Source organism: Eleginops maclovinus, chromosome 8 (genome assembly GCF_036324505.1).
Source record: "Eleginops maclovinus isolate JMC-PN-2008 ecotype Puerto Natales chromosome 8, JC_Emac_rtc_rv5, whole genome shotgun sequence".
In the NCBI taxonomy this organism is placed as follows: Eukaryota; Metazoa; Chordata; class Actinopteri; order Perciformes; family Eleginopidae; genus Eleginops; species Eleginops maclovinus.
The window spans coordinates 10,880,219-10,905,857 of NC_086356.1; the positions used below are offsets into that span (position 1 = coordinate 10,880,219).

General features: G+C 41.3%; 1 protein-coding gene across 3 annotated transcripts in view; it reads right to left on the reverse strand.

The window, feature by feature from the left end:
* Positions 1-321: 321 nt before the first annotated feature.
* Positions 322-25,639, reverse strand: part of znf462 (zinc finger protein 462) — a 45,594-nt gene continuing 20,276 nt past the window's right edge. For 2 of the 3 annotated variants that reach the window (XM_063889577.1, XM_063889578.1), the window contains exons 2-13: positions 24,053-24,294; positions 18,624-23,857; positions 17,914-18,048; positions 15,903-16,309; positions 13,116-13,234; positions 11,362-11,559; positions 7,867-8,122; positions 7,612-7,751; positions 6,974-7,197; positions 5,736-6,042; positions 4,908-5,046; positions 322-4,483 (exon numbers count right to left, since the gene is read on the reverse strand). In XM_063889577.1, the coding sequence (XP_063745647.1) occupies positions 4,264-4,483; positions 4,908-5,046; positions 5,736-6,042; positions 6,974-7,197; positions 7,612-7,751; positions 7,867-8,122; positions 11,362-11,559; positions 13,116-13,234; positions 15,903-16,309; positions 17,914-18,048; positions 18,624-23,857; positions 24,053-24,254 (7,581 nt within the window). In that variant the 5' untranslated portion in view covers positions 24,255-24,294 and the 3' untranslated portion in view covers positions 322-4,263. The remainder of the gene's footprint in view (positions 4,484-4,907; positions 5,047-5,735; positions 6,043-6,973; positions 7,198-7,611; positions 7,752-7,866; positions 8,123-11,361; positions 11,560-13,115; positions 13,235-15,902; positions 16,310-17,913; positions 18,049-18,623; positions 23,858-24,052; positions 24,295-25,639) is intronic. The other variant, XM_063889579.1, reaches the window with a different exon arrangement.

Below are 25,639 nucleotides of genomic sequence, written 5' to 3' on the forward strand. Positions count from 1 at the left end.
TTACTGACTTGGTTCTTTGGCATCACGGCGCTCTTGATAGTGAAGCACTACTTATACTTAATTCTCAATTTGATATCTTATCAGGGAATTTTAACCGTCTGACATTTGAGCTAATATGCATAATACACTGATTAAGAGGAGAGTTGAAATTCTATATCATCAATGAGAAAACTAAAATAATGTGTGTCAGCAAGCATATCAAGTCTGAAAATATTTTCTAAAGTGCAGCTTCTTTCCATAATGCTCTATTAAGCAAAAAAGAACAATCTGAGCCCTCATTGAAAGTACATGATATGTCTGTACAGTAAGAAGATACACATATAACCGTTATCTGATAACTTTATTATCAAGTTAAAAAAAGACAATGAATTACAATATTTACAGAATATCCAGAGATAAATGGAATAAAATTGTAAACAATCATTCTAGGCAACATCACAACCCACCATCAGGTAGTCAGATTTATATGGGAAGAAAGGCAAGAAGGAGAGATTCTAGTGTCAAACTATGGAGACAACAGTCTGAAAAGAGAAATGCATCGGAAACAAACTAAACATATATACAAGTATCCAGTGTGTTGTCAGCAGGGGCTTAACTTTGGGTAAACTGGGAATATCACAGTCTAGAGACTGCACACAGTGAGGGCTTTATAGTCATTTTCTATTAAAATGATCACAGAACAACAAACAATTTTGGGTTGACAGCTTCATTACCCAGATTGTCCCAATTATCATGTGGGACTTTCAAAATGGGCAACAAGCTGCTTTACAAACCTTATTTCTACAACAACAGTTTAAAACAGTTTTTCTTTCAAAAAGTGACAAGCTGGTCTGGAAAAAAGGGCCTTTGAGATTCAGCACCAGCTCAGCAGGTTTTAAGGTATTACAAGGAATGAAGTGGGGCTGCTACATTCCTAACTCTTGTCGACTAGTTAGAGGGAGCTGAAGTCCTGACCGGTGACAGATAGAAGATACTAGAGTGTCAGATGGTGGACAGGACATGAGTCAGCTGGCTCTCAGAGGGATCTAGAGGTCGACTGGGAACCCAGATGGTGCCTTAGCCCAGAAAAAGGACCAAGCAGAAGGAATTTGTTTCCTTTGTCTCTTTCTTTGCATCTTCACAATAAAAGCCCTGACTCTTATTAGTAGAGAACTGCATCGTTTTCCTTCACATGTTTAAATATTGTACAACCACATCGCTTTTCCTATCTGCTCATTCCTATCACAGTACAAAAAAGGAGATTTTTTCATTGTAACCGGACATTGTACAACAGCGTGATAATGTTGAATTGGGGACTCAAAAAGCCCCTAAGGGTTAGCTATCATCTTTAGATTTCTTTTTTTTTCTTATTAATTTTTTTGAAATGAGAACACCTAAAGGAAAAAGGGGTTAAAGTATCTTTCTGAAACACCACGGTTCAAACACTTAACGAGTAGTTTTGTCTTCTATACATGGCTGCAAACATGTGGGTTCCTGGTTCAAGACCCAAATTTCTGATTTCCATTAATGGTTCAATGCTCAGGAAAGACAATCACAGCAGAATACAGCGGGCTTGGTAAATCTTTTTGGTACCAAGAACGCAATTACATTGATTGTGCTCTTATACAAATGTAATATTGTGGTTATCAGGTTTTTAAAAGATTGTTTAACGTTGCTTAATGGTCTTATTGGATTGGGTCACAAATAAAAATAATTGATATTCATTATCTTATAAGGCTTTAGGGCATTCAAGCAGCAACTTCCAACAAATACAATCTCTGCCTTTTGTCAGTATCAACAATAATAATGACATCTTTGTCTAAAAAGAAGCACACATATGCAGGCTATGACATCTGACCTATTACGCAATTTAAAAGGGGGTTAAATTGGGGGATTTGACACCTTTAAAAAGTAAAATCTGCAACATACAGTCCCAGTGGCAAAAATCTTTATGTACGACCTAGTCACATTTGTCTTTTCAGTGTATGCTATCATGTCAAAACTGGACCACAAAGTGTAGAAAGACATGTTTGTAGATTAGTCATTTTCAAGGAAACGTCTCAAAGCCAAGATTTGAGTTTAATGCTTAATGCCAGCCGGTCGTTCATAGGGAGCTGACAAATCTGAATGTGGGCCATGAAGAGGGACCTGGATAGAGTTGAGATAATCACCAAGGCTGACTACCAAAGGCAAAGAAACCTGTCCATCAAGCAAACATGGCTCCATTTATACCCAGTTCAGCAGTAAACAGCAAATAAATCCCATATACCTCCACAGATCTCATAGACAAAAATCTCAGAAGCTTGGCTAATAAAACTAAAATATCTGCATTGCAGAGGCTGATGATGAATATTAACCTTTTTTATATTCTTGTCCAATGGACACTTTTAAACCTCACAGGCTTTGCGCCAACTGGTTAGATGCTCAACCACATTTCTTGTGCTGCTACTCACTGTGCAATTAAATGAACCTAATTAAATCCAATCTGATTCATTTAAACAATCACTTTCAAAATGGCCACTAGGGCACACTTTTGAAGTGAGCCTACCAGCTGAGGCAACACATTTGTTTAGTTTTGGCTTTGATTTCCTGGTTATTTCCTAACAGCTGACGTTATTTTAAAGCCATTTAGTAGCCATTAAGGGAACTGCATTTTAAGGCACTCAAGCAGTGGCTTCAACACTCAGCTGTAGTGATCAGCCTCTACCCAACTAAACATTAAATTCTCATTTGCGTAAGCACATACAGTATGTGAACAAAGCCGGATACTAGCATATCCAATTGTTAATTTTTCACTGAGAAGACAAGTGTAATCTGTATGAATCAAGATGCCACTGTTGCAGAAAACTGTAATTATGTTGCAGACATAACTATTGCTTTGGTCATCAACAGATACCCACTGTATGTCACATGAATTCAGCCATGACACTTTAACGCAATTAGGCCTAAAACGCCTGGAAAAAATGCCTGGAAAACCTATGGGCGATTTTAGAAGAACCCCCTAAAACCTGGTTTCAAAACCTTCAAACTCATGGTCATCATCGTCGCCGTCTTCAAACATATGTCTTAACCATAAATCCCGGTCGATTGGTTCGACGGGTTCAAAGTAGTCAGCAATAATGTCATCAGCGCCGAGCATATCGTCAATATACCTACGTTCACTAACTTCAAAATTCCCTCCGCAGTAGTCTAAGTCGGCCATGATTGTTCGAACAAAATCAAAACAATGGCACGTGTATATTCTGATGCATTTCGTTGGGCTAAGAGGCCGATAATTAATGCACAAATATACCACAGAGCTCTTGTACCAGAAAACGACGTATCCGCTTTCCCGGCTTCAATGGTAGAATGATGCAACAGCGCCCCCGGTTTTAATGGTAGAAATGCAGCACCACTCTTATACCACTAAATCTGAATACCACTCTTGCTATATTGATCATCTGTGCAAAGGTTAACTGTAATGTAGTTTAACCTGGACTAACAACATGATAGCTCACAGGGGACGGGGGATTTAAACTATTTAAATGATTTAATCAGTGAAATTACTGGACAACAAACAAGGCGTGTCAAAATGCAAAGGGTGCCACAGGCTGAAGCTTATACGTAGTATAATTTTAAGGGACTAAAATATAGCAATTTGCTACAAACATTGGGGCAAATTGTAGGTATTTTCTAAGAATGAGGGAAAGATGCTTTGTGGTTTTACTAAAATAGATAAGGTGCGACTCTTTCTCAAGGAACACTTCTACACATTTAAAACAAGGCTAGGATGAAAAAAGACATAAGGAAGGAAGCTCTACAGTGGGCCACAGTTTTAAATGCTTTCGTATCTCATTTGTTCCTTTTGGGTACATTTACAGTACCCCTGTTTGAGGGGAAGTGTAAAAGGTGCTTGAAATAATAAAATACTAAAATTTAGTTCATAATTTTGGACAACATTCTTCATAAATAGCTTGGTTTTCTTTATGTGGGATCTCTTACTGAAGGTAGATTTGACCAGAATGTCAGCAATAAAGAGTTCTGTTCACTATTGGTTACCAATATATTAAGATCTGTCCTAGGGGACTGCCCATTGAAAGAGCTCAGCCGTTTTATGCAGCACAATCTAATACTTAAATATGTAACACCTAAAATCTAAGTAATGCGCCAACTCAAAAGCAGTCACTTTTTTCAGGTTCAATCTTTTTTTTGTCCTTTAAATTTCTATTTTATGATGCAACTCAGTGCTGAACTTAACCGATGTTATCAGTTTCTATCACAGTATCCCAATAGGCTACAATCAGTTCAAGCAAACTGTTGATCCTTTTTGGTGTCAAGCATTTCTTTGTCGTCCACGTACTGGCTTGGACTTCCCAGTGATAGATCAGCGGTGTTCGCTTCCTCAATGCTGTTGTTGGATAGGTCCAAGCCTGTGTCCAACAGAACAGAGGAGCCGGTGGAAGATGAAGCTGAAACCTCTAATGCAGAGGTGGTGCTGGTGTCCATTTTACTGTTGTTGACCGTCCTAAGGGAGCAGAAATAAATGCTTTTAACCAATGGAAAGATATGAACAAATGAGAGTCTAATAGTAGGGGAACAATTTTAGAAATGCAGATGTACAGTATGGTAATTAAATAAATGCTATATGCCTTTGAGGCTGCACTTTGAGCTAAATGCTAATATGTTTAGAATCAGAACAGAATCAGAAAAATAGAACACTATTATATAAAGAGGCATGCACATAGTATTTAAACATGACAATGCTTAAGTGAAGCAAGTAGGTTTACCATGTTCATCTTCTTAGTTTAGCATGCTAATTAGCATTAACCACAAAGTACAACTGAGGCTGATAGGAACGTTATGAGTCCTTATAATGAAAAGAAAGTACACAAGCTTTCACACACAAAAGGAAAAAGTAGAGAAGAAGAGAACTAGGAAATAATACTAACATGCCGTGTCGCAGGACATGACGTTCCCACTCGAGGCTGTTTGTGAAGCAGCGGCCACAGAACTCACAGGGAAGACGCTTCTCTGCACCACTCACTGCAGAACAGCTGCTGCTGATGCTGGTGGGAGAAGCAAGGATCTCTGGGAAACAGAGTTCAAATGATTGGTCAATCTCAGCACAGTAATTTCACAAGTGTGGATTTCCAATTTTATACACTATTTTAAATCAATGGAAATATGTCTTGATCAAGTTTTTTTTATGATCAGGCATTCAGTATAGCATACAAAGCAATGTTTAACAAAGGAATGTCTTCTCTTGAGAGCAGGCCTGATCAGAATTGATTTGCTATAAAAACACTTTTTCCTTCAGTGAGCAACAAGTCAAATTCTGTCTCTGAATAATAAGCCAGAAGAATAGAATACAAAAATCAATTCAATTACAAGTCAGTAGCTATTTTGGAAGAAAAACACTGCTTATGAAGAATAGCTTAAACACATTAAAAAGAACAAGTAGGCTATGGGACTCCCACTAATCTTGCAGTATGATTGCTTTCTTTCTTATGGCCGGCAATTTATTTGGCTTAAAATGAGACACGGGAGATTTTTCACACACTTCACATTTTGAAACAAAATTACTGTGAACACAACAGAAAGTGGCTTTTCATCAGATAGCTATTTGAAGTTTAATCCAAATGCTGTTGTAAAGAAATACATTTTGTGATATGCTCCTACAGTATGCAGGTAGTCCTTAAGATATGGACTATCAACAGAGTAAGGACCAACATGAGTAGACAATATGTAACACAGGAGAGGACTCAATTTGTCTTTACCTTGTAGGCGAGGCATCTCCCCATCCAGCCCTCTGACTTCATCTACATCTTCTTCGTCCTCCACCTCCTCTTCCTCTTTGATGTCGCCCTCCATAATGTCATCATCCATCTCTCTCTGTTCATGCACCATGTTCTCCATCATTTCCATGTCTTCGTCCTCGTCCTCCTCCTCTGCAGCTATTTTTCTGCCTCTAACCATCTCCATGATTTCTCGAGCTTCCTCCTCCTCTGCGCTGCTTCCTTGCTCCTTTATCATCTCCAGCTGGTCCAGGTTGACTCGGCCCATCAGCTCGAAGTTCCGGATAACCTGATCAGAAACAGGAGGCAATAATCAGTTTGGTATAGTGCGCTCTGGGCTGTATTTACTCTGGAAAATTCCCTTTTTTTAACTGGGTAATTTCTCTTTTGCTTTCATAAGTGTAAGGTTGTCCACTGTATTTGCACACTTCATTACATTTACGTGTGTTCAGGTGTTCCTTCTTCAAGTAATAATCTTAAAAAGCTGATGCATTAAATAACAAACTCTCTCAAGCCACAGTCGTACACATATATCAATAGTTAGGTTTGTACATATATGTTGTTGCAGCTGTTTGTCTTAATGAATTTCAACAGATTAGGGTCTCAGGATCAGGGTTAAGTACCAATACATCTGCCTGGTGTGCGATAACTCTGTAGTCTATGCGACCTTGATCTACAGAACATAATAACTAATGTACAGTTTGCACTACCACTGCAAAAGCAAAGAGCTCCAACACAGAAAGGGCAAACCAAAAGCCTATTCCTGTGTCGGTTAGTTATGTTTTACTGCATATTTATATAGCTTCCTTGCCTGGTTACATATCATTTCTTTAAAAACTACATCAGTTGTTTTAGGGTTCTGGTTTCAGGATAATTGATATGTTTTTTTTTTCTTATTACTGATGATATGTCTGATTTGGGAGTTGTAAATTGGATGTGGCATAATATGTTGACACTGTAACTATGAGTAAATCGACAAACAATTACCATAAACCAACAAAGGCCATAAAGAATTATTGAACAGGTAATAATGATCATTCCTGTTAGAGGCATTAAGCAGACTGATGAATAATACTTATGGGTAAACCACATCATATAAGACTCTCTATCTGAGATAAGGCAGAAGCTCTCTGATTATATTCTAGAATCAATATTGTTAGGCTTATCAATCTAAATCTAGTAACACCAAACTAGTCAGACATATATGGAGTCTCACTGACCTTGTGCTCGAGGCGCAGATGCTCCTCTAGCTGGCTTCGTTGACTGCTGTCGTAATAGCAGAGCTGGCACTGGTAGGGTTTGATCTCAGCGTGCTTCTGCAGGTGCAGCTGCAGGGCCTGGTCACTGGAGCATGTGAAGGTGCATTTGTGGCACCGGAAAACGAGGCCCTGCAAGTGGCGCGACAGCTTGGAGCGGCTGACCTCCAGCGGCGCCACACGCTCCTCTGGTGGAGGGAGAGGAGAGAGCAAAGTGGTCTATTAGGTGAAGAAATACATCCTACATACACAGAACAGTAAGTTATCCCAGTGGCTTTTTGAGATTAGGTCAAATGCATGGTTTTATTTAGACTTTAATGGCATCTAAAGGAATAGTTTGACATTTTCAGAAATACTTTTAAGTGCTTTCTTGCCCACAGTAAGATGAGAAGATTGCTACCACTCATGGTAAATGTGATGTTTCAGCCAGTTAGCGCAGACACTTCATGCCACTCCAGGAAGTCAATGCACATAGGGATAGTCTGGAGCTTTTTCCAGTCCTTATTCAAAGCTTGATCTTTTCATTGTACATTTCCCAAAATGTTTAACTTTTCCCTTTAAAAGCTCTTTTTGTTCCCGATTCCATTTTGCATGCTGCGTACCTCTGTGCAGGACAATGTGGTCAATCATATTGCTCTTGTGTTTGGTGTGGTAGAGGCAGAGTGGGCAGCGCAGGTCTTTAGGGAGGTTTTCAGGTGCATTGTTGTTGTGACCGGCCTCCACATGCATAGTGAAGGTATTCCTAAATAGATTCAGGGAACAGAAACAAGGACCATTAAAATATTTAGGATATTTATCCATTGCTTTTATATCTAATTTCTCTCAGTCGTTTTATTTTCTCTGTTGTCTTTACTCACTTGTAGCAGGTGAAAAAGGAACAGTCTTTGCACTTAAAGAGCTTTTTGCCACCGTGGCGGTCCCTGTAGTGCCGGCGCAGGCTCTGCATGTACCCAGAGCTGAACTCACAGAACTCACAAGTGAGGATGCTTTCTGGTCGATTATCAGCCAGTGTTGAGCTGCCAGGTATCAAGCTGGAAGACTTCTGACTGCGGGAGGCCAGCTGGTAATGACTAAGCTGCTGACGGACATCCGCTGGCTCCAGGTATGATGGATCTTACAGAGGGGAAATGGAAACGTGCTAATTATTATGTGGTCACACACAGTAGGGATTCAAGAAAATAGAATAGCTAATCAAATCAATGACTTAAGGATTAAACTATAGTTTCCAACCTTGTTGGCTTCTTACTCAAAAAGCAGAATCTACTTGGGGCTACTGCCATGTTTCAGAGGTTATAAATTGTTAGTTCCACCGAGGAGACATCTCCCGCTAAATGTCTCAGATGGTTTCATTTAAAATTCTCTTTGAGGGCCACAGAAAAAAACAGAACCCTGATCTTTTTTTTTTTTTTTTAAAGTCCTAAAGGTAATGCAGATTTATGTTGCAGAACCTTCTTTTTTCTTCATTTGCCACCCATAAATCATCTTACGACCCTCAAACTACCAAACTGTATTTGTAGTAATACCAACTCTACTTCAAACAGCTACAGCAGTAGAATACTCCAATAAATGATTCAGTATTAACAATCTAGTAATGTAAACATTAAATATTCTAACGGTTGCACAGGGTTAGGCTTGTGTACTTTCACTTACAGTATGTAGGATTTTCAATGAAGGAAATGTATACTTTTAACTAAGATCTGCATCCACATCTATTCAGTAAATATGTTTTGGGAAGAAAATGTTGTCTTCTCTGCTTCTATTTAAAAAGGATCTAGGCACTAGATTGCAATCCACAAGAGTCACTGTACATCTAAGACTCTAACATCCAAACTCACAGTTTTGCACAGCAGGATGGAGTTTAACCTACTTTATGTATCTCCTCCTCATTAATCTCCTCTTTTTTTATTGTGAAAGATGTGTGATTATCACTTCAAAAAGGGAAATATTATGTAATATACTTCAATCAGCCATAACATGATGACCACTGACAGGTGAAAGGAAGAACAGTGATTATCTTGTTAGAATGGCACCTGTCAGTGGTTGGGATATATTAGGCAGCAAGTGAACACTTTGTTCTCAAAGTTAATGTGTTGAAAAATGGGCAAGCATAAGGGCGTGAGTAGCTTTGACAAGGGCCGAATTGTGATGGCTAGACGAGTGGGTCAGAACCTCTCCAAAACTGTAGCTCTTGTGGGGTGTTCCATGACTGCAGTAGTCAGTACCTACAAAATGTGGTCTAAGGACAGCGACAGGGTAATGAGCGGCCAAGGATCATTGATGCACGTGGGAATCGAAGGCTGGCCCATGTTGTTCGATGCAACAGAAGAGCTACTGTAGCTCAAATTGTTGAAACGGTTAATGCTGGTGCTGTTAGAAAGGTGTCAGAACACACGTTGCGAATGGGGCTGTGAAGCCACAGACCGCTCAGGTTGCCCATGCTAACCCCTTCATGGAAACGCTATTCCCTAATCACAGTGGCCTCTTTCAGCAGGATAATGCGCACTGCCACACTGCAGAAATGGTTGAGGAATGGTTTGAGGAACACAACCCTCCAAATTCCCCAGATCTCAATCAAATCAAGCATCTGTTGGATGTGCTGGATGAACAAGTCTGATCCATGGTGGCCCGACCTTGCAACTTACAGGACTTAAAAGGATCTGCTGCTAACGTCTTGGTGCCAGATACCACAGCACACCTTCAGAGGACTAGTGGAGTCTATGCCTCGACGGGTCAGGGCTTATTGGGCCGCAAAAGGGGGACCTACCCAATATTAGGCAGGTGGTCATAACGTTATGGCTGATCAGTGTACGTTTTATTTAAAGACTACACTTGGTTTGGCCCACATCAAATGACCCCACCCCAAATTATGTAGGGGAAAATACATAATTTCTTCCCTACCTTTTACTCTTCTTATTCCTTTTCTCTAGAGTCTATAATATCAGAGCAAGCTCATCTTCCCGGCCTACTTTGAGCCTCCAACACATCAATAAATAAACCACAGTGACACTAATAGAATATCTATCCATGTGAAAAATGTCTCATTCAGCACTCAGAGTATGAGAAAGCCTGGAATAAACGAATAACTTTCCTTATAAACTTTTACTTTACAAAATGCTTGAGATTGAATATCTTACTTTTGCAGATGGAAAGAGGAATTCACACTAAGTCAAACAATGCCTCAATTGATTCATGTTTTTAATATCCTGTCTGCATTGTGGAGATGTATGGAGCTGAGATAGCAGATGGACAGCAAATACTGTTGTAGGCTGTTGAAGTGTCTTCTTGAAGGACCAAAACTGTCTTTTACATCACATAAATGAAAGGTGGAATACATTCTGAGAGGAGAACAAAGGGGAGGAGAATGTTGTAAATATATATTATAAGGATGACCTTAAAGCAGCAAAAAAAACTGTTTTCAGAACTTGGATTTTATATTCACACTTTTAGAGCCAATCAAATCTTAATCTTTTCAAAACAAACCCTCTACTCCTTTTCAAATATCGGAATTTTACACATCCGACTGAAGGTAGCTAGTTTTGGCATGCTTGAGACATTCAATATGTCAGCTCTGCTCTCTCTCAATGCTTCACTTGTCTTGGTAGGGCACAGCCGACAGTGGTGGTTGGTGCAATGAGGAATGCTGCCCTGCTTCAGCTCCAGGGAAGATTCCACCGCTCCAGCAGCAATGTGACAGCTGCTGCCAAGAACACTCTGCAAGCTGTGCAATGCACTGCCACTAAAACACCTAAAACATAGCTTCACATCAAGGAGCTAACCACTGCAGCAACCTACGAGAGGAGGCCTCTGTGATTCAGTGATCAACGTTAAAGAAGACTGAGGTCATCAAACCTTAGCCGTCCAAACCTACATTTTCCTATTTATTAAACCTGTTTGCACAACAATTTGTGTAACAATATGTCACCTACTTGTTGAAACAACTGCTGTTTTATTTTATTTATAGCTAATGTGATCTGTTACCCTAAAAACAACACCTTTGATAAATAGGTTAAACCAGCAATATCTGAAGCTATATTTTCAATGACGTGTATTTAATATATTAAATATGGCTAAATTGGCAATGATTAGTCAATTCATCTTGAGGAAATTAAATACTGTACATGTAAATGTGTGTAGTATAATAAATACTGCATAGAAAAGATGATTTAGGCTTATTTCTGTATACATAGAATTTCTTTCTATCAAACCCTCTCAGGGATTTCACACCAATTTTAAGAAACCAGGATTCAAATAGATTCTGCTTTGATGCTAGATTGAAGTTTTCCAAATCTGGCCTGACAATCCTATCCTATGATCTCATATCTATTAAAATGACATTACACAGGATATCTTACCATCAGGGTCAAGGGGAGCCTGCTCTGTGCTACTGGGCAATCGTGAAGGCCTGAGGGCTCCGTGAGCAGCCTGGGTAGCAGCCCGCAGTTTGGGGAGGGTCAGTTCCTCGCCGTGGTCCACCAGAGAGTGCTCCTTCAACAGGCTGATGGTCATAGAGGAGAAGGGGCATGACAAGCACTTGTATGTGTGCTGCTCACCTGGAAGTAAAACCGAGAAATGTAAGTAACAGAACCCTGAAAAAAGTGTAAATTGTTGAAGAGTCTTCATAAAAAACATTGCGATAATAAACCAACCCTGCTCCATACAGAAAGCTATTCCGCTCTGAGCCAATCTGCAATAAATATGTCACTTAGTGCTTCTTGCAGTCTAATTAGCCTGATTTTGACTGAAGAAATATTGAGCTGCAATGTTTATTTGAATTATCTTGAGGTATCACACATCAACATGCATTTCCCTTGTAGGCAATTTGGAAAGTGTGCTGCATTGTTATGCTGCTCGTTAACTAGTGAAAGAAAATACTTTGAATGTTTACATGGATAAACTGTAGTCTCACACTGCCCGGGGGAGGTGAGTCTGAAAAGGAACATTAAACTATTGAGGAATTTTCACCATAATTAGCATGAAAGTGGTTTGCAGGTTAGTGAGATGTACACAAAGTAAGGAATTTTATATCATGCCTTTATCTCAATTTAAACTCATGATTAACAGCCATAAATACTGACCACTTCCTTTGATTTCATGCAGTTAACTTACATGTGTTTAGCAGCTTTGATAAAGTTTTAAAAGCAGCCAACAGTGATTTATAACATCATGCTTCCTGTAGCTGTTAAATAAACTTGCTTAACAACCCTAATGCAAGCAGGACCCGGAAAAGATGCACCATTACAACCAAATCTGATCTGATAGTCAACCAGAAGTGGTTTATTAGGGAGAACTACTTCCTAATTGAACTATTTCTGGTTTGCATCATCCAAAGTATCTCTAGCTTGTTGAGCTTTAATCAGGGAAAATATAGAGGAGCACTAAGCCAGGATAAAAAAGAATTAGGTAATGCTGATAATTCAACAAAGTCTACAAAAAAAATCACCAAAATTGCAACTCAAAAATGGTTTGTGCCAATAAACCAGAGCAGTATTTGACGCTCAGTGCGGTTATTGTTGCATAAAATCTGACAATTGATAGCCCTCAGACGCCCTTTGAAAATCTGCTTTTCTAGTTAGCCAGTTTTGAGATTGTTTCTTTTGCTTATGCATTTGGTTCTAAGGTAGAAGCTTTTTTATATTTGCTTGAATGTCTTTGTCTGCCATCTGGCTCCCTCAACGGCAACACAATGATCACAGGCAAAAAAAATCACATTTAACTGAGGACACATGTAGTCCCTCTCCTTTGTATTGCGCTGAGTCCTTCATCACGTTAAACCCAAATAAACATAATTAACGATAAATTAATCTAGGCTATTTGAGCTTAAATCCAAAAAGGATTCTTTTGGATGTGCTTAATTAATTATATTTAATGTACATGTTGAATAGTGAAGCTGCTCCTCCACAGCTGGCCACACTGTGCAGGATAAGCAAAATCAAGCACAGCATCCTTATTTGGAGGATGATAAACAAGAGGCTGCTATTCTGGCCCGGGAATGCCTTGTTAGTCATGGGTACAGCTGTAAGATGAGATTTAATGTATGTGTGTGTGTGTGTGTGTGTGTGTGTGTGTGTGTGTGTGTGTGTGTGTGTGTGTGTGTGTGTGTGTTTACCTGTGTGTGCCTTATGCAGGTGGCTCTTCAATCGACTCACGTAGGCAGATTTAAAGGGGCAGAGTTTGCACTTGAAGGGCTTGTGGTGGCCATGGTGAGACTGCACATGTCGGTCCAGACTGGCACAAAAAAAACAAAGCAGAAGGAAGGATATGAGATAAGAGGATAAAAGAAGGGGAAAGAGTAGACTGAAACGAGGACAGAAGGATGGGAGATAAAGAGAAAAAGTGACAAGAATAGAGAGAGAGAGCGCTACACAACAACACACACTTTGATGATTTCAACAGCAGGCTGTTTTCCGCAGCATCTAAAGCGCTCAATTCTGTTTACCTCATAAACAACAGCCACACATTTCCAAAGACTACAGAGCAAGGAGCCGTGGGGTGAACTCATCTACCCACAATCCCTTGGTGGGAGGGAGCATGCGAGTCCCTGTGGGGACATTGGCTGTGTTTTTAATGCCAGACTCCTAGGTGGCATGGGAATGCGGCTTCTTTCTGGGTCAGGGCACATACAGTACAGAGGGATTACACCTGGGAGCTCATAGGAGAGGAGGACTCTCTCTTCCCCTCTCCCTCTGTGTCTCTGTGATGAATACGACAAATCGCACTAACAAAATGTTTGTCTCGCTGTAATGTTTGTCACTCTCCAAGGAGATTGAGGATTCAAAGGGATTTTTATAGGGTGTCAAATTGTGCTCTGTGCAAATGGAGTTTAACATCCAGTTGTTTTGCAGCTGGTCTAAGATTGGTTATACAGTGGGGCAAGAAAGTATTTAGTCAGCCACCAATTGTGCAAGTTCTCCCATTTAAAAAGATGAGAGATGCCTGTCATTTTCATCATAGGTACACTTCAACTATGAGAGACAAGAATGGGGGAAACAATCCAGGAAATCACATTGTAGGATTTTTAATGAATTAATTGGTAAATTCCTCGGTAAAATAAGTATTTCGTCACCTACAAACAAGCAAGATTTCTGGCTCTCACAGACCTGTAACTTCTTCTTTAAGAGGCTCCTCTGTCCTCCACTCGTTACCTGTATTAATGGCACCTTTTTGAACTCGTTATCAGTATAAAAGATACCTGTCCACAACCTCAAACAGTCATACTCCAAACTCCACTATGGCCAAGACCAAAGAGCTGTCAAAGGAGACCAGAGACAAAATTGTAGACCTGCACCAGGCTGGGAAAACTGAATCTGCAATAGCAGCTTGGTGTGAAGAAATCAACTGTGGGAGCAATTATTAGAAAATGGAAGACATACAAGACCACTGCTAATCTCCCTCCATCTGGGGCTCCACGCAAGATCTCACCCCGTGGGGTCAAAATGATCACAAGAAATGTGAGCAAAAATCCCAGAACCACAAGGGGCCTAGTGAATGACCTGCAGAGAGCTGGGACCAAAGTAACAGAGGCTACCATCAGTAACACACTACGCCGCCAGGGACTTAAATCCTGCAGTTCCAGACGTGTCCCCCTGCTTAAGCCAGTACATGTCCAGGCCCGTCTGAAGTTTGCTAGAGGGCATTTGGATGATCCAGAAGAGGATTGGGAGAATGTCATATGGTCAGATGAAACCAAAATAGAACTTTTTGGTAAAAACTCAACTCGTCGTGTTTGGAGGAGAAAGAATGCAGAGTTGCATCCAAAGAACACCATACCTACTGTGAAGCATGGGGGTGGAAACATCATGCTTTGGGGCTGTTTTTCTGCAAAGGGACCAGGACGACTGATCCGTGTAAAGGAAAGAATGAATGGGGCCATGTATCGTGAGATTTTGAGTGAAAACCTCCTTCCATCAGCAAGGGCACTGAAGATGAAGCGTGGCTGGGTCTTTCAGCATGACAATGATCCCAAACACACCGCCAGGGCAACGAAGGAGTGGCTTCGTAAGAAGCATTTCAAGGTCCTGGAGTGGCCTAGCCAGTCTTCAGATCTCAACTCCATAGAAAATCTTTGGAGGGAGTTGAAAGTCTGTGTTGCCCAGCGACAGCCCCAAAACATCACTGCTTTAGAGGAGTGAGGAGGAGGGTATATAACAAAGTATTGAGATGAACTTTTGTTATTGACCAAATACTTATTTTCCACAATAATTTGAAAATAAATTCTTTAAAAATCCTACAATGTGATTTTCTGGATTTTCTTTTCTCATTTTGTCCCTCATAGTTGAGGTATACCTATGATAAAAATTACAGGCCTCTCTCATCTTTTTAAATGGGAGAGCTTGCACAATTGGTGGCTGACTAAATACTTTTTGCCCCACTGTATGTGTAAGGATACGGGTTCCACATACACTGCTTTTATTGTTGTTACAGCTTATGTAATATATGTTCTCTAATTATCTCTAATTATTGTTGTTTCCTACCATTATTTGTTGTGCCATTTCATTCACATGCATGAGGGATTCACTGGAAATGAAGCATGCATGTAATCCAGTATTAATGTTTGTAATTTTATCAGCCTCACTGTTCCCAAAGCCAAATCACAGCAGTTTTTAGATATGCCTACTGCATATCAAACATTTCATAACAAAAGCATTCAAAAGGAGCTCTATGGGATGGCTTTTATTTTGAAGCAGACACAGGGGACTCAATTTGACTGATATTTAAAAAAAGTCTACTTGGACTTACCTTATGAGAGACACATATGAAAGGTACAGTCAGAATACATCACTGGATAACCACGTTAGCACATTCACTCCTCATAAAGTCTCAACCTATACACAGGGGACTAATGTGGGAAGAGTGGTAGAGGTTTCATTCATAGAGTCTGCTCCTCTTTACTCACTTGTGTCTGAAGGGTGAGACGAACTGGCAGTACTGGCAGCTGTATTTGTCTTCTCTGCTGAACATTGCCATGGCTGAGTGGCTCCTCTCATGGGACCTCAGTCCCTGCATGGACATGAAGACTCGGTCGCACTGGGCACATGGGTGACCCCCTGCTGCTAATCGCTGCTTCAGTTCGCCCTCTGACACCACGGCCCTCGCCGCTGCCACGAGGGCAGCTGCTCTTCCTCCGACAGTTTCCCTTTCTGTTTCCAGTGTCTCTGCAGCAACACCAACAGAATCTGTGGAAACCATCATCGAGGGCGAGGGACTCTCGAGGCTGTCAGCTTCAGCTGCTTCATCCTCCTCGATGTCACCATTTGTCAGAGTCTCTGAAGGCAGGGTCAAGGGGACCTCGCTGACTTCCTGCTGCAACACAAAGAGGAGAGCTCTCAGATGATCAGTAACCTCTCTGTGCCTCTGTTGATTTCGTCTGTCACAGCCTTTTTGTAATACGAACGCACAACAGGGCTATAAAATGAGAGAGATTAAGAGCAACAATTCATTTAGATTGTCCGATGTTGATACTTAATCAGCTTCCAGATGACAAAAATAGCTGTTCACTGAAGTATCACTTAGACTCTGCGGCTCTAACCGTTTTTCCTAAATCAGGCAAATCATGTTAACAGCACATAAGCAACAGTTAAGCATCTGTCTAACACCGCTGTGTCTGCCTCTGCTTTATCAGCGCAATCATTGCCAGTTAAGTATTAGTTACAGCTCTCTCACTCACCCTCTGTAATGTCAATTGGATGCATTTGTGCTGAAGATCAACATATGGTTATTCTATTGACCTCAAAGCTTTTACATGCAACATCTGTTGTTTTCCTAAAGCCGCTAAAAAAACCTGTCCAAAATACTTAATCTGGAGTGCGAGCCTCTTAATGAAAGTGTTTCTAGTTCAGGACAAATTACAGAAAAACATGACCGGGTTAATCAATTGTAAGCAAACTTTAACAGTAATCTAAAACACACTGAAACCGTTATCTGTCACTCGCACGACCTAAAGCAGAAAACATTGCACATTCGCACATCATCAAAACAATCTAACTGCAAAACAAAAGTCCTCCGTCTATTTCCTCTTCCTTCATCTGCTGGAGTGCTGGCTGGTTTCAGTTGTCACAAGTAGACGGACAATCACTATGACTTTTTTATTGCCCGAGGAAGCTCACTAACTCTGTGGAAGGACCTGACCCTGCCTTTCATGTGTCCATAAATAAGATGTGGCATTCAAAAGCCCAACCTTGTCATCCGGTCTACCCTGACTGTACTCTCTTCATCCAAATGAAACAATTGCACTTTGAAAGTTGAAACTGTATTCATGTCACTGTAATAAGCTCCTCTAATGTTCACCTTCCTCAAAACATATATTATCCTGGTAGGGATGATCAAAATAGATGATAGAAATACTAAATATTGTGTAGCAGGCCTCAGTTGCAGAAGTGAGTACAGTATGTGTTCCTGACTGAGGAACCAGGCTTCTGTTTGGATGAGGCGTTGGATCTTTAGGCCTGTTCCTTTCTCTGGCAGCCTCAGTGGAATACTAATGTTTGAATGGTTACCCGCCGCTGCCCTAAAAGTTATGACTCACTACTCTGTAAACCCCCCACACTTCACTGCAATGGGACAGTGTTGTTTGTTTTCTCTAGGGGAAGCTGACAGACTGTCTACCCTCCGTCAGTAAGAAACAAAATGGGAAACAGGAACCAAGTCAAGTAAAACAGATCACTGCAGAGCATGTGGGATGAGGAGTGTGGAAGACAAAAACCAGAGGGACAGCCAGAGTGGGTCTCTCAAGTATTACTAATAACATTATGTTGATATGGCTCTAAAACGTGGACACTCAAATGAAACTGTTGCAGATTAGCTTAGCATCATGGCATAACATACATTTTATTTATTGTATACAATATCATTTAATAAAAACATATATAATGTCATTTAATAATATGAATAAATTCAACTCCATTTACCTTGACATGTCCCTCTTTGACCTCTCCATACTGGACGTGCTTCCTAAGGTGGTTGCAGATGGCTCGGAGGGTGGGGTGCATCTCTATACAGAAGTTACACCTGAATCCAATGGGAGCTTTATTTTCAGTGCTTTCCTGTTAACAGAGAAAGAACAAACAATTAGTTGTTATATTCAGTCTTTGTTTCTTTGCATTTTATATGTTTTTTAAAAACTTCTTTTTTTTTCTCATTATTTTAGACATTTACCTTTTTTAAAGGACAATAACATTGTGTAATCAAAACCATTGGATTTATTTTGTCATGGAATTTACATTAAATTAGATTGTATTAATGAACTTAAGATTTAATTATTTATAACACCTCATTATCACTGTTTCTACATTCTTGTTGACAGTAAAAGGGCATTTAATTGTGTGAAATCCACAATTAGCTCTTTGTCCTTGTTTTGGCAGAGCACTTACTTACACATACTGCAATGACTGTGGGTTGACTGTCATGTTATGATAAATTAAAGATACTCTGAATGATTTATGATGTTGATACAAAACCTTTGCAGCCCATGACAAGAAGTTAAGGAACAGCTATAGTGTTACAGACAGTAGTAGCTTAGAGCATACGAAGAGATGCATACCTCAGATATTGTTGATAAAGATTAAATGATGCTGGTTTTATTATTTTATTTACAAGCTAGACATGTATCTCTGCTCACCTTCTCAGGTTTGGTCTCGGGTTCTGTGGCTTTCTGTTTGCAGAGCAGCTGCCTCCTTCGCTCCTGCCTCATGGCCCTTTTCTGAAACTCCTCATTGTGGTTCAATAGATGTTTAGCCAGATTTGGGAGAGCCAGGAACTTCAGCTCACAGTGAGAACACTTGTACAACTCAGCGTCCTCATCCCCGGGACCTGGCGACACCACAAAGTCCCTCTTCAAGTCATTGCTGTGGTGGTCGTTGTAGTGCATAGAGAGCAGCTCGCCTGTATTAAAGGACAACCGGAAGCATTTTAAACACTTGAATGGCAGCCAATCGACTTCTCCGTCCTGCTCAGGTTCAGGCTGAACCTCCAGGACTTCCTTGTCGTCTTCTGCCATTTCACTGACAGCAACCTTCTCTGGTTCTTTAGCATAGATAACCGTAAAGTAGCGACCAAGTTTGCTAGCGTGCTGCTTCTTGGGGAAGACACCTGGGTGGCGTTTAATGTAGTGAGAGACAATGCTCTTCCTGCTGAAGGCCTGAAAGGGGCAAAGAGAACACTTTCGTCTCTCCACAGCCAAGCGCAAGTCTTCACTCATTTCTGTATTTTCCACTTCTGGCGGCGGGGCTGCTATCACTTTGATAGGCTTTTCAGTCATAGTCTTGGAAGCAGCCAGACAATGGGTATAATAGGCATCGATATCGTGCCGCTTCTGGTAGTGTGCTGCCAGACCTTTGCGTATAGGGTTTGTGTATGCGCACAGAGCACATTTGAAGACATTGTTTTTACCCTCTGGCTGAGCGCGGACGTTGTTATGCTTGATACGGTAGTGCCGTGCGATGCCTTTCCTGGTGGAGCAGAAGTATTTGCAGAGCTGACACTTGAAAACAGCATGTTTCTCTGTCTTATTGATGGGTAACTGGGAGAGGGCAAGGTCCAACTCACCAACCTCCTGGACTTTTGCTGCACTTGATATATTACCACCACTGCATTCCGCTACTGGCTCTCCTACTTTACCGGGAGTGAAATATGTCATAGAAGCAGAAAACATTTCAGAGGCCGACTGATTGTGATATTTCTCATAGTGGATTTTGAGTTTCTCCAGTGTCCCATGAGTGTACGTGCACATTTTGCATCTGTATGCCCCGTAGCCTTGCCTTTGAGTTTTGCACTTGTCATCCCCCTCGTTTGCGTCAGTGATTTGCTCGATATCATCTGCAAAGTCTTCCGCAGTGACTTTCACCAATGGGTGTCTCTTTTGATAGTGAGTTAGAACACCGTGGATTCTGGAGTTAACATACGGACAGTGGCGACATTTATACACAGAGCTGGGGTTGATGTCTGCCTCCTGTGCAAAATCTGCAGCCTTTACTTTCATGCCTGGGTGCTTCTTCCCATAGTGAGTGAGGAGGCCATGGAGACTGTTGTACTCTGACAGACATACAGTGCACTGGTAAGTATTGTTAGTTAGGGAAAGACGTGGGTGGACAGGATGGGGATTGCTTTCTTGAGGTGTGGTGACAATGACCAGCGCGCCATCCTCTTCAACAGGTTGGCATTCGAAAGACATTTCTTCTTTGGCAACCTGCTGGTTTATATTTTCAGCGGAGCCATTTCCTTTGATAATATCCAAAAGCACAGATTCATCCCCTTTAATGGCCCAAGGGTGGACTGCCTGATAGTGACTAGTGATGTCCCATATAGTGCAGGCCTCAAAGGCACAGTCTCTGCATTTGTAATGTTTAGTTTCCATATTGCCCCCTTGTTGGGTGGTCTCTGGACCAGCCCACAGCTTGCTGGCCATGTAAGTGTAATCCACATTGTGCTCAGGATGGCGTCTTTGGTAGTGGAGCAGCAGGCCCTGGGGTTCAGCGTGGGAGTAAATGCACCACTCACAGTGGTAGCCAGCCTCCAGGACGCCGTCTTGGTAAGCCCAGTGTAAAATTGTCATGGCTGTGGCTTTAACAGTAGGGTGCTCTTTCTTCAGATGTTTCTTCAGAGCATAGATGTAGGGGGATGTGTAGGTACAGTGTCTGCACTTCAAGGAGCGCAGTGGCGTAGTGTTTTCCGGGTCCGGAGGGGCTGGGATCAATGCAGAAGAGACTGAACTCGACTGAACCATCTGTGCACGCTCGCGCTGACTCCGGACTACTGCAGTGTGACGACGCACAAGGTCAGCGTTGGCCTTGGTTTCCCTATGCTTCTTCTGGTAATGGATAAGCACTCCTTTAACAGTGCGGTTGCCATAATCACAGTGCTGACAGAAGAACAGCTCGTCCTCACCTTTCTCACCACTTCCTGGTTTCGTGCTCGTGCTGTTAGATCCATCATGACCGTTATTTTGAAACTGCTTCAAAAACTGTTTGGGAGCTGCAATTTGCAGTTCATCCATTAATTTCATCAAACCTGGGGTGGGGGCACCATGTTTGATATATTTTGCCGTTACTTTTACTTCTGGGTGTCTCTTTTGATAGTGGACCAGCACACCAACAACAGATCTGTTACTGTACACACAGTGTTTACAGTAGTACATCTCTTCATCTGATCCATACAGCGCAGTGCTTGATTGTTTTGGAGGCGTTGCCATGCTTATATTATGTGAAGAGTTTGCAACAGACTGCGATTGATCCACCGTGATGACCTTCATGGTTTTCTGTATACGGAAATAAGAAGCCTTTTGCTCTGGGTGTTTCTTCTGATAGTGGACCAACACAGAGTGCATGTTGGGACTAGCAAAAGAACACACATCGCAATCATAGACAACAACATTACCACCCATAGATTCTTTAAGGAGGTCTGCCTCAGCATTAGGTTCAGGGGTCTTGGGGGCGGTTTTCGGCACTGGGCTGGAGGACGACCTTGGGGTTGACGTGGCTGAGTTCAAATTCTTGGGGCCCGAGTTTAATATTTCCCTCAGGGTTTGAGATTCACCCGTTTTGTGGGACTGCTCCACTACATAGCTAGAGAAGATCATAGCATTGTTGATTTTCACTGTAGGGTGCATTCTTTGGTAATGGGGCATTAGGCTCCTGACATTCGGGCTTGTGTAGGAACAAAAGCGGCACATGTATACCAGATCTGGTTGGTTGAAGTTGAGCACGTTGCTTGCTTCAGGGTGGTGTTCCATGTAGTGTTGATGCAGATCATTGTAATTTGTGTATTCGATGAAGCACTCTAAGCAGCGGAAGACTGCACTCTGGTCCTCGGGGTCCAGGATGTACTTAAAGCTGAACTTGATGTAAGGGTGCATCCTCTGGTAGTGGGTGCTGACGCTACGAGCTGATTTGTTGTGGTAATCACAGTGTTTACAGTAGAATCGTGCTGTTCCTGCTTCCTCTGAATAGTCAGCGTTCTCTTGGATAGCACTGTCGCTGGGGTCAGCAGAGATGTTTTCACTGTCATCTGATAGAGTCAATGATATAGGAATGTTTCTAGGTTTTGACTTAGGGTTGCTTTTTCTTTTTCCTATTCTGCCTACCTCTTGAGAAATCATTGATTCTCTTGCATGAAGCTGTTGTGTGTTATAAGTGAAGACAGGGTTTTTATTGTCATGGTTTCCACCGTCTGCTTCAGCACCGGCTTGATTTTCTCCCGCGTCTTCATCATCCATGTCATCTAAGTTTATGATCATGTCCTGTTGGCTTTGGCTTATCTTACTTTGAAGGTTACTGGCAATTTCATCAATTCTAGTTCTCTTCTTAACCGAGGACAAATCCAAAGGCAAGTCGTTAATGGACTTTCTGGCTCTTTTCCCTGTTACGAAGGGCTTTTTGGTGGCAAGTCCTAAAATGGAGGTCTGAGTTTTTTGTAGGAAGATTGGAGAAGCGTCCACATCAGAGTCCTGCTGGTCAGTCAGCTGGCTTTCAAAGGCAGAGGGATCTAGGTCATCACAGTAGGAATGCTTATGCTGCTGGTGAACCCTCAGACCTTTCAGAGTGGTGGTAGAGAAGCTGCAGAGCGTGCAGCGATGAGGATTCTGCTGGTCGTTTGGTGTGCTGGTTATCTTTTTTCCATTGACTTTGGAACTAACACTACCCCCATTAACTGGCTCTGCGGCAGTGTCATTGAGAGGATCTGGACTATCACTTGTTAAGTCCATGGTGTCCAAATCTGAGGATATGTGGCTCTGTTTGTGTGTGCCTAGTTTGAGAGGGCTGGTGCAAATGAATGGGCATTCATCACATTTATATACTGTGGTTTTACCAGAAAGATGAATGTTTTCAATGTGGCGGGAAATGCTCCGCCTGTGCATGGTGAGGAAGGAGCAGAAGGGGCACTGAAATCGGTTCATGTACTTTCTAAAGGGTATTCCTTTTGTCTCCAGTAATTTATTATCATCATCAGTTAAAAGCTGCTTTGCATCTGCTGACAGGGTCCCAGTATAGCTGGGATCATCCATATCGCCTAACTCTTCTTCATCATCATCATCCTCTAAGCTGCTACGAGAATCTTCCTCATTAACTACGTCGGTGTCCATCTCTACGATGTTTTTGGAGACATCAGATGAAGAGAACCTCTTGGACAAAATAGAGGAACCTGTGCTGTTGGGTGCTACTGCACTAATCTGTGTGTAATGAAAGGATGAGATCTCCGGGACTGTTTTCTCCAAGGTGTTTTCTGACGATTGTTCTACTGGCCCTTCCTTTTCACCAACATCAGTGGAACTTATCTTTAATCTAGTCGGGCTTTGGGAAGCGGAGGGAGAATGTGGTTTGGGTGAGCTTGCACTAGCCTCCCCTTCCAGCTCTGCAATGCTGGAAACTATCTTGACCTTGTCACTGTGCTCCTTCACCACATGATCAGTCCAGCTGTCCTTTTGGTCAGTCTGATATTCGCACCATTCACAGGCAAATGTTCCCTTCATGAGTCCACCGGCTGAGTCAGATTCCTCTCCGGTCTCAGTGTATTCTGAAAGATCTCCAGCACTCTCTGCGGGAACCTTATTATGATACATTAGTTGGTGTTTCATTATCCTTGCTTTGCGTGGAGACTTGTATGTGCAATACTGACAGGAGTACACCTTTGAATGGTCGTTTTGCATTATGACAGTGTAGCCGGGCTGCTTAGCTGTCTGCAACGAGATACTTGCATCTGAATCCTCCTCCACAACATTATGCACCTTTTTGGTGTGGTTTCTTAAGAATGACTTCGATCTGAAGTAACGGACACAGAACTTGCACTGGTAAAATGGCATGTGGGTTTCAGCTGTCTGCTTTTGTGGTGTTTGGTTGGAAATGTCAGTAGAGTTGGGGCCTGAAAAAAGATAAGAAAAGAGTGTGATATTTCTGATGTCATTTATAATCTCGGTTTTTTTAGATAACAAAACCAGCAACTCGTAAATTCTATGCTCCTCAGTGAAATATAAAACCATCCTAGTATGCAGAGTTATTTGTTTCCTAATCCTCAACAAATTAATCTGTAACATCTGATTCAATGTAGTTGACATACTCATTCCAGCTTTAGGAGGCGTATAATCCTTGTCATCCTTGTCCTCATATTCCTCCTCCACTTCATCCTCGTCTTTCAGAGAGCCAGACCCATCTGCATCTGCAGGCTGCAGGAAAACGGTGTGCACTTCCTGAATGTGGGTCTTCAAGTCCTCGTATGACTCTGCACGTAAGTCGCAGCCGTCACACTGCAACACCTCCATCACTGAAACGTGGGAGCACTCCCTGGAAAATCAGGGAAACCTGCAGAGATAAAAGAAATAGAGAACAATCATGAGAACATGCAGCATTACGAGTTCAAACGGAATACAAATAATTCAGAAGAATCAAGTTAAATACCACAGGAGCATTTGAGTTCAGGTTAAGTAGTATTTTCTACAGATATGGGACCAGTATGTAGGCTGTAGAGCAATTACAAAGCAGGAGAAATATCATTCTGTGATATACTAATATTCAGTTTGATGAACATGCCCTTCCATAAACATGATGGTTGATTTGGTGATAATCCAGCATGATTACTGATGGAATTCCTGCTGTGAATAAAAAATAATCAGGTGAAGGATGGATGAAAGACATTTCACAGAACCATTAAGACCATGGCCAGAAAAATATATAATGCTTCAAATGCATTGTGATTATGTTTTCAAAAGCCATCCTTCTGAAGCAGCATCTCATCTGCCATCTCGGAGCCTTTTTCTTGTTGGAAATATGGCCCCTGAAGTAAACATGTGACTGTGATTGTAATTTTAATTATTCAGACATAAAAATATGTATTTCTTTATGATTGATTTGATGTTGAATAATACATAGGAACTGTTAAGATGGAACAATCTTCAGTTCTAATAAAACAAAACCATTACGATCCTTCAAGTGAAGAATGTCACTGAAATGTTGTACTGCAAAAAGTAATATTCTCAAAAATGTAATAACAAAGGCGTGTTTGTTTATTTAAAACTGCAACAAATATCCATTGTCTCATTATGAAACAAAGCCACACTGAGATACTCACAAATCCTTATAACAAAATAATATTTTCCCTAAAACAAGGCTGTCAAGAAACTCTGATAGAGATCCTCATAAACATGACAGAGAGGACAATTCAGCAGATGCTGATGTTACTCAGAATACTAAGAAGGTCCCATTTTTGAGCATGGCATCAATCTAATAACAATGGAGGGACTGAAGAGGGATTATGGGCTGATTTGTCCCATTTTATTACCTTGGGATAAGCAACAGCTGGAGAGCAGCCCCACAGCTCAGTATTTAGAGCAGACTATTCCATCAGATTGTATCAACTGCTCTGAAATAAGATTGAATGAATCAACAGAGAGATGAAGGCTTTATGTCTTTGAGCTTCTCTGTGGTTTGGACCTGGCCTGAGAAATGTAGTCGATGATGTGCCCATCATTTCACAGCTCTTTCATCATCGCTGGCCATTTTATCTTGAAAACATATAAAATCACAAATTGGACATGTAACTCACACTGGTTCTTAGATGAGCACTTAAGGGTGCACTTTTCCACCTTAACATAACTATCACATTTTAAAACACAACATTTCTGGATGCATATGTTTGGATAAAAGCTGC